At 35.7% G+C, this 16,864-nt stretch overlaps 1 protein-coding gene across 1 annotated transcript in view; it reads left to right on the top strand.

The window, feature by feature from the left end:
* The first annotated feature begins 16,300 nt into the window (after positions 1-16,300).
* The window catches only part of LOC106335265, a 1,724-nt gene continuing 1,160 nt past the window's right edge, over positions 16,301-16,864 (top strand). The window contains exon 1 of the mRNA XM_013773746.1: positions 16,301-16,777. Within this exon, the coding sequence (XP_013629200.1) occupies positions 16,301-16,777 (477 nt within the window). The remainder of the gene's footprint in view (positions 16,778-16,864) is intronic.

Genomic DNA, 16,864 nt, shown 5'->3' with positions numbered 1-16,864 from the left:
CTCATCTTTAGCTAGTTCCCACCCTGCACCTTAGCCTTTATTCCACCGTCATGCATTTGTTTTTCAGCGTCATATGTGCAGATATGTGCAAAAAGGTCGGAGAGGAAAGGATCAACACAGCCTCTTACTCGTTGCTGCTGCAGAAATTCATTCAGAAAGAAGAACAAGCAGATTTAGGGAGCAACCGCTCCAAAACTAATGAACTGCACAAGAGCAGGGGTGGAGAACCAGAATGGTTGTGAAATCAGAACCACTAGTGGCACTCAGAACCATCATGTATTACCTCCTTCTTCGTCACATCACCAAAAAAAAAAGAAAAAAAAAAACGAAAATAACGTGATGGAGAAGGGGAAGAAATCAAAGAAACATGAGCCACTGGGAAGGCCGAGCAAGAAGTTGGTACCAAGTATTAAAGAGTATGTAGAAGAAAGTAGAAAGCAGAACAATCAGTCGCCTGTTCCGTCATCAGAACAGTCGCACTAAATAGAGCAAAAACGAGTAGAGGCTGTGGACATCAATGGATCTATCCTCTCTTGCCATTTTGTACGATATCCTGCATCCTCTACAATGAAATGGTAGCCCCTAAACACTCTTAAAGCTTGTTCCACACCTAGACCGTTTACCCTGAATAGTACCTGTGATGAGAAGCTCACGCTACTCTTAAATTAATATAGGGAGTTCTGTCTCAATAGTTTCTTTTTCAGGTTTGAGATGTAGAGTATGGATCCGATTTTTGAACAGCAGTCAGTGGGGTTCCGGTAAGAGTGTGTTGTCCTAGTTTGACTGCTTGTGTGGTTCAGAGATTCGTGGTTAAAGTATGGTTGCTGAGAATAAGAGAGTTCCCACACTTTCAAACTTTTCTCCATGTTCTTGATACTTGACATTGTTTGAGGACAAACAAAGATCTAAGTCTGTGAGAATTGATATATGGTGTTTTGGCATCTTGTATATATGTTTTCTAATTGCTTTTCAAGTCTTTATCGAGTCTTCCTAGTCCTTTTCGAGTCATTACAGGTCTGAAGTTGCATTGGATTAGAGATAGACCAGCTGGAACAAAAAGGACAAAACAGAATGCAATCTGCAGATTTTCACGCAGAACAGTCTGAGTGACTGTTCCCGATAGCAGAGCAACCCGAGCGACTGTTCTGGATCGAGCGGAGCACCCGAGTGCATGTTCCTGCGACAGAGATTTTTAAGGAAACCACAAGTCAATACGGGATTTGCCCTAATTATCCCATCTTTTTCTCCCAGCCGCATGTGGCTTTGATATATCATATTTTTCTCTTTCTTTTTACATTCTACGCTACTTTTTACACAAAGAGCCAGACTTGAGCTTTTAGAGATTTGTGATTTGATATTTTGTAAAGGGAGAAGGCTCCATCTCTCACACCATAGAGAAGAACCCCCTGAACCCTTATTCTATTTTTTCTACACATGTTTTATTCAGTCTATGTCTCTGTGTTTCTCTGTTCATGGCTGAGTAGTCAACTTGCTTAGTCTAGGGTGTTTGGGTGTTAGATCTGTGAGTTAAACATAGATAAGTGAAACCATTGATTGTCTTCATTCATAATTGTTCTTAATGCTTGCATTAAACTGGCCGCTTAATGTTAGATCCTAGGTTTAACCTGTTCATTAACCGTGTAATAGGTTGCTAGATCTGTTATGAATGAGCATTCCATCCCTAACCAGCGAAAGTAGATGTTAGGGTGTTTTGTGAACATATCGGACTTGATCTCTATTTCTTGCTGTCGCGTCTTGATCCAAACGAGAGTTTAGGTATCAAGATCGATCAGCATAGGGAGCAGTACCACGACAGTGGACTGTTCTATTTGAGTGATCCGAGTTCTAGACTTGCTCTTAACTGAACTTGAATAATTGTTTTGGCTCACACTTGCTTAACACCCGATCAAACCACCCTAGGCTAGCATTTTAATTATCTGAATACTTTAATTAATCTTGTTACTTGTTTCTCACGAAACCCTTAAATCTTAAAACCCCCATATTGTTTTAGCTAAGTATTGATCCCATAAAGATAAAGTGTAATCGTTGGTCTCTGTGAATTCGATCCTAAAGTGCTACATTGACATACCATTCGATTGTGGTAGTGTGCACATTAGGTTAATTAGTGTGCGTATACACGTAATATCACGTGTCTTGATGGAGCTTCACCGGAAATCCAACTGGGCTCGTGATGAAGCTTAAACCCTCCCACGAGTACATATGCAAAGGAACCTTCTCCAAGTGAACCCACATAGGAATTGCTTCCTCCTCTTGTTTCTCCCCCTCCGCTGTTGGCATCCATTTGGTTACTACCATCGGAACCCCCACTATATTCCACATCCCACGACGAATGATCTTTTCTCTAGCCTTTTGATTTGATACCCTGAATCTCATAGTAGTAGCATTCACATCATAGACATCCACCTTAGTAGCTTCATCCCCATACCTCCATATCTTGTTAAGAACCTTATGGACCTTTGCAATATGAGGCGCAAGATCCAAAAACTTCCCACGAGAAAATCCCGCCACAGCGGCGTTGAGTTCTCGATGATCTCATCAGGAATTTCCACCGTGTGAATCCCATCCTTCTTCAATACCTCCACCTTGTGCTTCTTCAACGACTTCTTATCTTGAGCAACTCGTACCCAACTCTCCTCTTTCTTCCGTTCCTCAATCCAATCTGAATCCCTACGAACCATCTCACCCACCGAAGACTCCACCGGAGCTTCCTTGACGATAACCCCTCCCGGCGGGTCCGGCAAATCCAGCGGAAGAGCCAGATCCATCACTCGAAATCCCTAATCGCACATCGCACTTTGAGTCGCCAAGAAAATCGTACTTTTCAAAACGCAACGTTTAGCTTTTCACTGCTTTAGATTTTTCAAATATATTAACATATTAAGTTTTTATTATTAAATCGCATTTTGGTAAACCAATAAGAATCACTGAATGCAATTATTTTTTATAGAAATTTACAGTTAATCTTGTTAGATGATAAAATGCATTGAAAATATTAAAATATATTTTTCTAAAGTAATTTTTTCCTAAAACATGCATCTTTATGAAATACAAGAAATATTATATTGGAAGAGGTTTACTCTCCAAAATATAATTGAACTACATAATTAAAAAATATATATATAATCTAAACCTTAGCATAGAAAATGTACAGATCTAGGAAATCTAAAACGTTAATCATTCAAAAACAAATAGTGGAGTCTTCGCCATTCAATTCTGGTTTGGTTTACGTTCAGCTTAATTATTTTATTATATGGTATCATTAACACCCCTGTTCCGCATCGCTCTAGGCACTAATCGGACGGTTAGTCTACACCTAGCGAGTTATCGGATAATTCGAGAGTAATCAGAGAATAAGCGGGACATAGTTTTTAATATGATTTTATATATTTTATAATATGTTTATGTAATTGAGAATTTTTTCCTTGAGTTTTAGGGAGCTTGTAATGTTATTTTTACGTTTTTGTTGATCTATGACTAACAGGTTCATTTAGCGCAGTGGTTCGTGGTCTTAAATGACTTTGGTAACCCAGGTTTAAATTCCCACTAATGAATTTTTGAATTATTTTTCCCTTTTTTAATGAAGAGTACAACTGTAATTGTTATTTTGTGTTCTTCCTTTAGGGTTGTCAATTTTGGAACACGAAAATACAGCCGCCTCCATCATTTTGGTCATTTTGCATCATCTTTCTCTCATTTTAAGCTTAAAATTAACAGATCATTCATATTTTTGAATTATTTTTCCCTTTTTTAATGAAGAGTACAACTGTAATTGTTATTTTGTGTTCTTCCTTTAGGGTTGTCAATTTTGGAACACGAAAATACAGCCGCCTCCATCATTTTGGTCATTTGGCATCATCTTTCTCTCATTTTAAGCTTAAAATTAACAGATCATTCATATTCTATTTGATTTCCGCAGTAAAATGAAAAGAAAAGTTTTCTCATAGTCTCCAAGTTTTTAACCGAATAAAGGCAAATCGCATAGCGTTTACTTGCCGCGTTTCCGGGCTCGGCGGCCGCGTTTTTGAACAGGGCTTAGCACACACAACTTACAAGTGTCTCAAAATAAAATACTCACTGCTCTCCGTGTACTTTGATGCTGACCATCCTCACTTCCTCGTAACCTTAACAAAATGTGACTTGTGTTTGAAAAACTAGAACTTGACCTGCACGATATTATTTTTACCTTTTTTATAATTTTTAATGATATTTTAAACATATAGGTATAAGTTATTTAGATATTTTTAGGTTTCTACGAACCTATCCGGATTGGAAGAATCTTACTCGAATCTTGTCCAGGAATATATAATACTCAATCGAAGTTTAATTTTAAAATCCAAACACCTGATACTCGAAAAACCGATGTGTATCTGAACATATACATGAATGCCCATTTCTAATTGATTATATAAAAAAACAGAAAATTTGTTAACTGGTTTGAATTCTTGTTACTAATAGAAGAATTTCATTCAAACATGTGAAATTATTACGGTTAACACGTAAAATAAATGATGTCGAATTATTATGATAAATACAATTAATAAAGTAGTTTGAAAGAGTGAAAAAATGTAAAAGTTGTAGTAAAACACTTAAAATAGGTTGTTTTGAACTTCTGCAATAAATGATGTCGAATTATTTGGAAAAGATAATAAAGAAAGTGGTTAAATTAGTTCAAAAGAAATGAAGAAGATTTATGAATTCACTAAAAATTAGGTAAGCAATATTTTATAAATTTGTTTTAATAGAATAAACTAGAGCTTGATCTGCACGCCCATGCGGATGTAATGAAATTTTTAAATATATATGTTATTTGGATATTTTTAGGTTTCTACGCATCATAACTCAACTCATCCGAACCAAGAAGAACCGAACTCCGTCCATAAATTTATAATATTCAAACATAGCCTAATTTCAAAACTCAAAAATCGTGATATCTGAAAGAAATGATTTGTATCCAAACTGATACCTAAATAGTAGTAAATACTCATGCCAAACTAATTATGTAAACAAATAAAAAATTATTTGTTAATCAATTTCAATTCTTGTCACGAATAGAAAAATTTCATTCAAACGTATAGAATTATTATGGTTAACACGTAGAATAAATTATCTTGAATTATTTTGATAAAAATAATTAATGAATTAGTTATGAAGAGTTGAAAATTGAATGTAAAAGATGTAATAAAATACTTAAAATAGACAATTTCTATTTTACATTTTTGTAAAAAATGTTGTCAAATTATTTGAAAAAAACAATAAATGAAATGGTTAAATTTAGTTAGGAAAGAAAAAAAGAATACTTGAAATTGGTAAATAATGTTTTGTACTTCAGTTTTAATAGAATACCTGCACGGATTTTTGTTTTCATTTATTTTTATATAAACATTTTGTTTTCAATTCTAAATTGGTATATATTATAATATATATGTGTCTATCAATTTTTAAAACATAATAAGTTTACGGTATATTTTTTCATTGAATAGATTGATTCAAACTTTCACATGTATTTGTATCCTCTTCTATATATATAAATTTTCTGATTATTATTGCATTATTAAAATCGTAACTATATATATAAAGATTAGTAAAATATTTTTTTATTGTCATATTCAAAAATATTGTAACATTTCGCAAATTTAGAAAGTTTTTAAACAATTAAACTTTTCGCTTCATAGATTTATATTATCGAGTAAATAATTAAACATTTAGTTTTTGTTTAATTTTTTAAATAAACTATATAGATTAAAAAAAAATTCATTGGTTTAAGTTAGTAAAAATTAATCATTGTTAAATAATATGATTTTTGTTATTTAAATTTTTTTTTATAATTTTAAAAGTTAACATCGACAAATATTTAAATAATTAACATATGGAGGTATAGTATCACAACATTAAATTATATCTATTTAATTTATACTATCTATAAATCAAATGGATCATCTATTGTTTTAATCCAATTATTGATAGCCTAATAAAAATTTCTGGTAGGTCCAAAATTTAAATGATAAGATTAGAGATTAAATATAAGATGACTTTATAGAAATATGTCAATTAGATCTATTTTAAAAAAAATCACACGTGAATCAAGGTTGTGACTTCTGTTTTAATATATAAAATATGGAACTGTATAATTAAGCTAGTCATGAATTGCCTCTAATTAATATCCAAGCCCAGCTCAATGTAAAGTATTGCATAAATCTATCCCCTATATATTAATCCTCAAGCATTACAACATACTTTTGTAGCCACGTGTCATCACGAAAATGATTTTTAAAATTCTTAGAAAAATATGTTGGTCCATAAAAACATATACTATGTTTTTTATTAAAATAACTATCAAATTAATTAGTAGTGTAAAAAAGAATATATTTTATTTCCTTCAATAAAAGGTATGGAATTACCTAATATGATTAGCATATATATGACAATTAATGATTATGAATAATACATATTTGATAACAATTTTGTATCTTCTCTCTTTTTTTCTTATATGCTATATTTCTGAATTTTTAAAAATGACTATAAATTACTAAAAATGGTAAAAAACTCACATTGAAAATTTTATGATCAATGGTTTAACTTTTTTTTCTTCAAGAAAGATACAAATGATCATATATCGTAGGGGTGCACGTTCGGATACACGTTCGGGTTCGTATCGGGTATTTAGGATTTTTGGGTTTTCCAGTATAAAGGTATAGAACCCGTTCGGATTTCTACACTTCAGGTCGGGTTCAGATATTTTATGTTTGGGTTCAGATATTTTGGGTTGGGTTTGGATATTTAAATTTTGAAGAAAAATAAATAAAGTATTCATTATTTAAGTTTTTTGTATTTAAATATATTTTTAACTTAACTGATTTTTTAATTTTTAAAAGATTAAACTATTAACAGGTTTGGAGATAAAACTTTATAGAAAGACACTAATTTAGTTGTTGTTTTGAAATTTTAGATGCAACTTTTGTTAATGCAAGAAACAAGAGCTTGATATGTATTTTAAGTGAGTAGCAAATTATTCTGTCCATAATTATGTATATTATGTAATTTTGAGCGATGTGCATCATTCATATAAATATTTTGAATAAAATGAGAAAAGTAAACTAAAAAACTATAAGATTAAGTATACTTATGTTTGATTATCTTCGGATATCCATTCCGGTTTAGATATTACCCGTTCAGGTTCAGATATTACCCGTTTGGATTCTGATATCCAACCTCTGCGAATTCAATAATCGTTCGGGTATTTTGCTACTTCGGCTTGGATTTTTGGATCGGATTCAGATACGGGTTCAGGTATGGATAAAATTCTCAGCCCTAATAAATCAAATGAATATGAAGTCTCATTAATATATATTCTTATTATAAATATATATATATATATATATATATATATATATATATATATATTGAAATAAATTATATACTATATAAAAATATGTTAATTTCAAAATTTTCAGTGAAAAATAATTTATATCTTTAATATTTTAATTTAAAATTTGTATTGAAAAATCTCAAATTAAAAGTTTTGTGATTAACAATTTAAATTTATGTTACAGAAAATATATAAATGTTAAAAATTCATATGAGTAGGAAGTGTCAATAATACATATTTTATTAAAATATACTATATATCTATGTCAATATCAATAAAATTTAATTTATACCTAATAAAGTAAATAAAATGATTTTTTTTTATTTATTTACTAAAACCGTGATTGTAAATTAACAAAAGATATTTGTTTTGATTACTCTGATGTATATACTTTTACGTATATAAATTATTATTTTAAATAGGTAGTTTCTGATATCTTATTTGATCCTGAAAATCACAGAAACACACTTCTTCAAATCGAAGGGATTTTTAATATTGAAAGCACTATATATATTATTTCATTCAGATTAAATAATTTAGTATTGATTTTTATTTCAAAAAAGCTTTTAATGAAATATCATGACAAGATTTCAGTCACCTTTTTTGAGTTTGTTCGAAGAATGGGAGATTTGATCATTTTTCTAATATTGTTTCTCCCTAATACCTCTCCTCTCGTTTCACTCGAGTTATTGAAACCTCTCGCTACGCTTCGAGTAATCAATACATCTCCTATCTAGCTATTATAATTATAAGAATGAGAGATTTGAACTATTTATTATAAGTTTTCTGGTTTATCATTTAATAAATCAAACAATTCTTAGTTTATACATAGTTTACATATACTAGAATAGTAAAGTTATTTATATATTTTTATATGTATACTCTTAAGTAATTAAACCTCAAAAGCGTAGGCTAATAAAATAAGTAATTTGTTTTGTTGTTCTAAAATTAGATGATTTTTAGACTGAACTGGTGAATATATACTAGACAGACATTTATATTGAGTCTGCACTTATATTTTATAACAACTTGATATATTAGATTCAGAAATCAACCTGTTAATATAGTTTACTGGTGATTTTTTCAAAATTTTGATTCTTAGATATGTATCTAGAGTTGAACAATTTTTTTCAGATGTCCATCTTTTTAAATTGACACTTATGTTATTTACTAAGTTCATAAAAAAGTTTAAAAAAGAAACTAAACAATATCAATGAAACAAAGACAATTTTATAGAGGTAGAAAATGAAATCACTTATGGAGAGTCAATAGTAAATAAATCGAGAGCAGAAAACCTAATATTTTCGTCATCATACAATCGATGTTGCCTATTTGGTTTTTGTGATTTGTGTCAGCCGCAAAACTTAATTTTCTTTTGTGCATAAAATACTTAAAATGAGATGTAATATATTAACTCTTCCCCAACGATGATATATTTAAGAGACCAACATTTATATTTGACATTTTATAATCGATAAAGATTGTAGTGTTGCAAAATGTTAAAACTATTTAATGAACAAACATTATTATAAAAATTTACCCCGCGCATACGCGCGGGTCATCATCTAGTGAGTATGTATAAGTCGATGACAAAGAAAAAAGGTATTGCATAAAGCAAAACAAATGTAGGATGTCTTTATGGAATCCAGGTTGACACTTTTTTTTTTCTGGGTGCAAATTGTAACACCCCAACCCGGCCCAAAAATTTATTTTAATTAAAATAGGAAAAGCCCAATTGCAGAGGGTCCAAAAAGGAGAAAACCTAGGGTTTCCCTTCCTTCTACTATAAAAGAAGGTGCCTCCTCCTCTATTTCTCTGCAGAGAGAATATAAGCGAAGCCCTGCAGAGATTCCGAGCCAGCAGCCGTCAAGCGACCCGAACCCTAGTTCCAAGCCGTCAGCCGCCTACTCCGAGCAGCCACCGTCGCAAGCCACCCTCTGCCACTGTCTCCGATTTACCTTTCCCTTGTTGCCTTTTGTAGCCATTCGTCGGATCCGTTTGGTAAGCCCCGATCTACATCTCCTTCTTCTCTCCCTCATCTATTTGTCACTGGGTGTGACAGATCTGATTTCTAATCCCTTTTCCCATCTCATGCTGAGTGTGAGAGTGCAGATCTGCGGTTATATTTCTTTGGTCTTCTTCCTCTTCAAGAAAGATTTGGATTTATAACATCGAGTAAGGCTAAGGTGAGGACTTGGTTGTGAACTTGCCTCATGTTGAGTAACCAATGGGACTTAGTTCTTTGTTAATCAGATCTAGAACTTGTGTGTAAGTGTGATGTGATATGTGATTGATCTAGTTGTTATAAAAGGTAGTATGGTTGTTGTGATGAGGTCTTAGGCATGCTAGGGTTGTCAAGAAAGTAATGATAAGATGTTGAGACGTGATGTGAATGGATAAGTGAATGACGTTAAGTATAAGTATGGGATTGGGTGATCATATAGAGTATAAGGGGGTGTGCCGTGGGGTAGTAGTTCTACGCGAGGCACCCATAGGAGCTGTGGGGTAGTGTCCCGTTGGGGCACCCACAGGAATATGGGGTAGTGGTCTAGCGAGAGCTACCCACGGGGAATGAGAAGACGAGCCAACCGCGAGAGGCGGGATATAAAAACGTGCATTTAGGGGTCATTAGTTCATTGTCGGGTATTTGGGTTCCTGTGGAATAGATCTTATTAGCTCATGACTTGTGATTGTTTGATCCTCCTGAGTTGAGTTCGTGGGTTCCCAGAACCTGCCCTCACTGAGTAATCCGTACTCACCCCTCTTCCTGCAGGTATGGCCGAGAGGGAGCGGGAGTAGAAGTCTGTATGGTGCAAGTGTTTTCTCGAGTCTTTTCTTTATTTTTCAAACATTTTCTTTAAGGTTTCATTGGATATTTCAGTCTTTAAGTTGAGTTCGGATTTATGTAAGACTATTTGGGTTTTAATAAGAGTTATTGGATGAAATTAGTTGTATTATGGTATTTGATGAGGATCACCGGGCCAGGGCCGTTACAATTGGTATCAGAGCGGGGGTTAAACCCATCCGTTGCTGTCCCGGATGGGTAGGGCTAGATTAAGAATATTTCAAATCCGGATTTCAAGGTGTTTTCAAACTTTTATAAAAAGAGATTTTCTTTAAAAGATTCCTATATTGCACCATTCAGATCGAAGCTCCTGCTACTTTCTTGTCTTCCTAGTTAGTAGGTTATCTTCTAATCCTTTTAGTATCCTTCATGCCAAGAAAAGCCAGAGAGTGTAAGCAACGACTACCAATCAAAGGGCATCCTAGTCGTCAGGCAGAGTAGAGCCTCGTAGTATGACAACATGAAGAATAATTAAGTATCATATGGAAGATGAGTGAGAGGTAGAATGTCTATAAAGTGAAATTCCATAGGATGCATAAGTTGTGGTGGATACCACAGTGTAGATGAAAATCAGAGTTACTATGACACATTCGGAGGCAGAATGCTTGTGGATGGTGTCTTATCCGGAGCTGGAGTCGTGATATATTCCTCAAGAATTGATGGTGAACTTGCAGCTCCCTTCAATGTTTATACGGGTGAGAGTACAAGGACCTTCAAATTGGGAAGTGGTGAGACACAGAGAGAGCATGAATATAGAACTCTCCAGTGGGAAGCAGATTCTACCAATGCCAAAAACTGAGGGGAGTTGCCAGAAAGGAATTTAACGGTACTAGATGTCGTAGAGTTATGAAAAGTCTTAGACGTTCACCAAGGAATGAAAACACATTGGTAGGTGGTAGAGAGTCGCGAATGGTCGCGAATGGTATGTGAGAACACTGTGAACTGACGTTGGTGAACTTCTTAGAGACTTTTGGAAAGAAGTACTCTATGTGAAAGGTTGCGAACATCCGAAAGGACTAGGAATATGAAGGAGCACATGAAGAGTTCAGCCATTTGAAGAGGCTTGATGGCCACCACTTGGAGTTATGTGAGCTGTGTATCCAGTTTCAGAAAAGGATGAGATTCAAATTCGACGATCAATGTAATCTCCAGGACTACAGGTACTTCAACAAGATGGAAGATATGACTCATGAATAAGAGGTTTGGATATATAAAGAACTCCCGCAAAAGTGCAAAAGGACACAGAGTTCCAAGATGGATGAAATGTCGCAACAATCAAAGTTGTTCAGCGTCTAGGTAACGTCAATGATCGGAAGCATGACAGTGTTCTGTGGTATGTCATATATTCAACGATATGACAATGTGTTAGTGATGTGATGTCGGCGTTGTGACTTCGCAAGGAACTTGAGGAAGTTAGCATTGAGCAAATATTTGGAGAATATAGAAGGGGACTGCGGCCTACGTGTCTGACTTGAATGGATTGTGTTGGAGGATGTACTCATATTCTTCGATGGGAGCGGAAGATAGTCTTTAATGAAACAAGGACTAGGATAGAGATCACTACTATATTAGTGTTGCAAGCAGGAGAGGCAAGTAGAAAGGTAACAATGCATACGTGGAGGTGGAAGCTCCGAGAGGATGCATATACCATGAAGTGGAACTCGGAACAACTTTAAGTCAAAGGCACCATACTGGTCCACACGGTAAAGATTGTTGAGTTGAAAGAGAAGTATAAGACTTGGTGGAAAGGATTCATCCGACCAAGCAGCTTATATTAGGGAGAACATGTTCTGTTGTAAGGAAGGACATGAGTTTTCAACCTTGCATGGTTTAGATAGGATTAAACGCCTTGTTTGAACGACTACAAGTAGCTTTAGAATTAGAATACCATCGGATTGTGATATCAAACGGAGATGTTTGGAGGACATTTTACACTAGTCATGGACATATCTAGTTGTAAAATACATACCGGATCAGCTGATGGGCAACATAATGTTATGAAGTGGGTGTTTGAGGTTTGAAGAGTACTAAGATACATATGTGGTAGCAATCATCCAAGACACATTGGTTTAATTCAAATGAGGAGCGTGGCGGCACCAGGGGAGTTGTATAAGAAGAAGTGTTCACTAAGTTGAGAGAGTCTAGCTTTGGTAGAGAAATATTGGATTCTTGAGTTGGATAATCAAAATTCAAACGGTGCATGGTAGTTTCACTAAAGTTGTGGAAATCTCAAGTTTTACAGGATATTAATGGATTGTGGCAAGATCCTCGCCATGATAAAGCGGTTGTCAGGAAATGACGTAAGTTTAAAATGGACATAAACTTGCTTCAAGTGCTTGATCAATTAAGGGAAACGGCTGGCTCAAACGTCAATGTTATACTACTGGGTATGGAATACCGTGTAGGGTACACGAACGCACCAGGAAAATGGAAGGCTTTGACGAATTGTGTGCCAAGTTCAGGAGGAAAACGACACCAGGCACCAGGTTCGGATCAAGCATATGTGATAAGGAAAATCAGGAACCTGATAAAAAGGTAAAAGTATAAGCAAGTTGATCAATAGAGATGTGGTTGGATGCCACACATTGGGAACGACACACTTATATTTAGAAGAGAGTGAGTGACCTAGACAACAAGGATCTGGAGGACGAGATCATGAGTAAACTCACAGATCACAGTATTACATACAACATGACGTCGTACAGATATATCAGGATCGACCACCACCGGGTCGGATTGAAGAATAGTGTGGTGATATCAGCTTCACAATTAAAGCTTGTTAGTCTATAAAAATTTGCATGGTAGATCAATAGGGGATTGTTGCAAGGGATTACATGTACCATAATGGAAATTAGACATGGTTACGATATGGCTTTGGTTGGGGGATCGCCAAGGACAGGCTGATCAACCTAGGTTGCATGCTTATGCGTTGGAGTAGGAAGCAAAGTGAAGAATGCATCTACCACTAATGAATTAATGTATAATTTTACATTCCATTAAGGCATATGGACGTCACTGTGTGAGGTTTGTACGTGAGACCATGTTGGACCCCTTATGATTGATCAAAAGTGGGGGAGCGCTGAGATTTAAAGCCGGACAGGATCCATGAAACTATTGAGCAAGTGGAACAGCTTGAGGAGGTGATCTAAAATATAAGTTAAAGATGTCATGGTTGTGGTATGTAGGGACATTGTGGTCGTGGCATGCCGGTTAGATTTCACAATGTGCCCATGTGTCAGCTAAGCCAAAGATTTTTAAAGAACGTGAGTCAATTATTCAGAAGCCATTAGTAGAGGTGTGTCTATCGTATCAATGGCCAGAGTGCATGCTGAGTTTGTGGACCGCAAGATAGCGGTATTTCAAGGGGAAAGGACATGGGTGGTTATGGGAAAGGAATGAGATCTAAGAGGACGTTCGGATCTCCGTGAGGATTACTGAACCGAGTTTGTTGCAGGAACCGTCAGATTGTACATGACGAGTTGTTTATCCATTTGGGTTGGGATGTTTAGATTTGGAGTTTTGACATGCGGAATTCGGGGACGAATTCTAATAAGTGGGGGAGAATTGTAACACCCCAAACCCGGCCCAAAAATTTATTTTAATTAAAATAGGAAAAGCCCAATTGCAGAGGGCCCAAGAAGGAGAAAACCTAGGGTTTCCCTTCCTTCTCCTATAAAAGAAGGTGTCTCCCCCTCTATTTCTCTGCAGAGAGAATAGAAGCGAAGCACTACAGAGATTCCGAGCCAGCAGCCGTCAAGCGACCCGAACCCTAGTTCCAAGCCGTCAGCTGCCTACTCCGAGCAGCCACCGTCGCAAGCCACTCTCTGCCACTGTCTCCGGTTTACCTTTCCCTTGTTGCCTTTTGTAGCCATTCGTCGGATCTTTTTGGTAAGCCCCGATCTACATCTCCTTCTTATCTCCCTCATCTATGTGTCACTGGGTATGACAGATCTGATTTCTAATCCCTTTTCCCATCTCATGCTGAGTGAGAGTGCAGATCTGCGCTTATATTGCTTTGGTCTTCTTCCTCTTCAAGAAAGATCTGGATTTATAACGTCGAGTAAGGCTAAGGTGAGGACTTGGTTGTGACTTGCCTCATGTTGAGTAACCAATGGGACTTAGTCCTTTGTTAATCAGATCTAGAACTTGTGTGTAAGTGTGATGTGATATGTCATTGATCTAGTTGTTATAAAAGGTAGTATGGTTGTTGTGATGAGGTCGTAGGCATGCTAGGGTTGTCAAGAAAGTGATGATAAGATGTTGAGACGTGATGTGAATGGATAAGTGAATGACGTTAAGTATAAGTATGGGATTGGGTGATCATATAGAGTATAAGGGGGTGTGCCGTGGGGTAGTAGTTCTACGCTAGGCACCCATAGGAGCTGTGGGGTAGTGTCCCGTTGGGGCACCCACAGGAATATGGGGTAGTGGTCTAGCGGGAGCTACCCACGGGGAATGAGAAGACGAGCCAACCGCGAGAGGCGGGATATAAAAACGTGCATTTAGGTGTCATTAGTTCATGGTCGGGTATTTGGGTTCCTGTGGAATAGATCTTATTAGCTTATGACTTGTGATTGTTTGCTCCTCCTGGGTTGAGTTCGTGGGAGTTGAGTTCGTGGGTTCCCAGAACCTGTCCTCACTGAGTAATCCGTACTCACCCTTCTTCCTGCAGGTATGGCCGAGAGGGAGCGGGAGTAGAAGTCCGTATGGTGCAAGTGTTTTCTCGAGTCTTTTCTTTATTTTTCAAACATTTTCTTTAAGGTTTCATTGGATATTTCAGTCTTTAAGTTTAGTTCGGATTTATGTAAGACGATTTGGGTTTTAATAAGAGTTATTGGATGAAATGAGTTGCATTATGGTATTTGATGAGGATCACCGGGACAGGGCCGTTACACAAACGTCAAGATTCGTACCATTTTTTTTAAGTTTTTCGATGTTGCCAGAGCAACTTATTACAAGAATTAAACGAAGAAAGCCGGAAAGGAGCAAAGGAGCAAAGGAGCAAAGGAGCAAAGTAGCAATACAACATAAGGAATGTCTTTGAGTGGTATAAACCAAAAGTACAGCGGAGAAGAGAGGTAGACACTCTAAACCTAAGAAAGTGGTTATACCCACTCTGCTATAGCATTTCGTGTTTCACTTGCTGTAGTACAGGTCGTTTCGTATGTACTCCCTCCGTTCCTTAATGATAGACTTTTTAGAAAAAAAAATTGTTTCAGAAAGATGTATTTTTGTGTTTTCTATAAAAAAATTATAAACTTCGAAAAAATTAATTGACTTTATTGAATCACTATTGGTTAAAAGTTATTGAAAACTGAAAATTACAGAAAACGATACATTTATTATGGCAGTTTAATGTGTTTTCTTAATATGTGTGAAAATACTAAAAAGTCTATTTTTTAGGAATGGAGGGAGTATATTTTTTTTTGTAATACCAAGGAGTAAGCATGGGCATAATATCCGAAACCCGAACCCGAACCCGACCCGAAAAATGGATATCGGTTTGGTTTGATATTTTGAGAAATACCCGATCGGTTTTGATTTGGCGATATTTCGGTTATCGGGATCGGTTCGGTTTAATCCGAAATCAAACGGTTAACCCGAAATAACTGGACTTATGTATACATATAGTAATATACATGTAGTATACATATAGTAATATACATGTATACTCTCCTTCAACCAAAACACGCGTAACATTAATTGTTTATGTTTCCAAGTTTTGCTTTTCTCACGCTAGGCGATTCCTCGTCTTCTTAATCTTGAGAAAACCTAATTCCATATAAAATCAAAGATACTTGATCGAAGGGACTCATGTTTCAAAACCGAAATTGGGAATTCTCTCTATCTCCACCATCTGCGATTTCTCGAAATCGATCTCAGGTATGTCTCCATCTTGTTCTGTTTTGCGATTTAAGGGTTATGTAGGGTTTCGTGTAGTTGATGATGGTTTCCGTTCTATTTAACCAGCTTGTGTCTGTGATGATTGTTTAGTGTTCCAATTACTTCAATTTGACTTGTCTGAGATGGATAATTGTCTGATAATGGTTCCATTTAAATTGTCACAGATGGATTCTTCATCAACTCCAAACCGAGCTTCGTTTGACAACAACAAAGATGTAGAGGAAGAAGAACAAGAATTGACTACTCCAGATAGTAGAGGCAAACGTAAAGAATCTCCTACAGCCAATGGAGCCAATAAAGCTCCCAGGATTCTTCCTCCAAGGTCCAAAATCTGGAACCATTACACAAGGACGAAGGAGAACCGTGACAAATGTATTTGTCATTACTGCAAGAAGAAGTTTTGTTGTAAAACAAAATCGGGAACTTCAAACTTGCTGAAGCATATCAGCATATGCAAACAGTTCTACTCGTATTCAGATGGCCAAAGTTCAACTCAGCAAGTCATAGATGAAGAAGGGAATGTGATGTCTGCAAAAGTCAGTGAAGAAACTTTCAAAGAAGCAACAAATGAGATGATGGTGATAGGGGAGTTGCCATTATGTTGGGTAGAAAGTGTGGCTTGGAAACACTTCTGTAACAAGGTATCTACTTGTTTAATTCTTTAGTTTATTGGACTAGTTTTGACTTCTTTTATATAATTTTTTTATTTATCTGTGCAGATGAAATTA

This window comes from Brassica oleracea, chromosome C1 (assembly GCF_000695525.1).
Source record: "Brassica oleracea var. oleracea cultivar TO1000 chromosome C1, BOL, whole genome shotgun sequence".
NCBI classification, from domain to species: domain Eukaryota; kingdom Viridiplantae; phylum Streptophyta; class Magnoliopsida; order Brassicales; family Brassicaceae; genus Brassica; species Brassica oleracea.
This window is presented reverse-complemented; position numbering and strand designations above follow the sequence as displayed.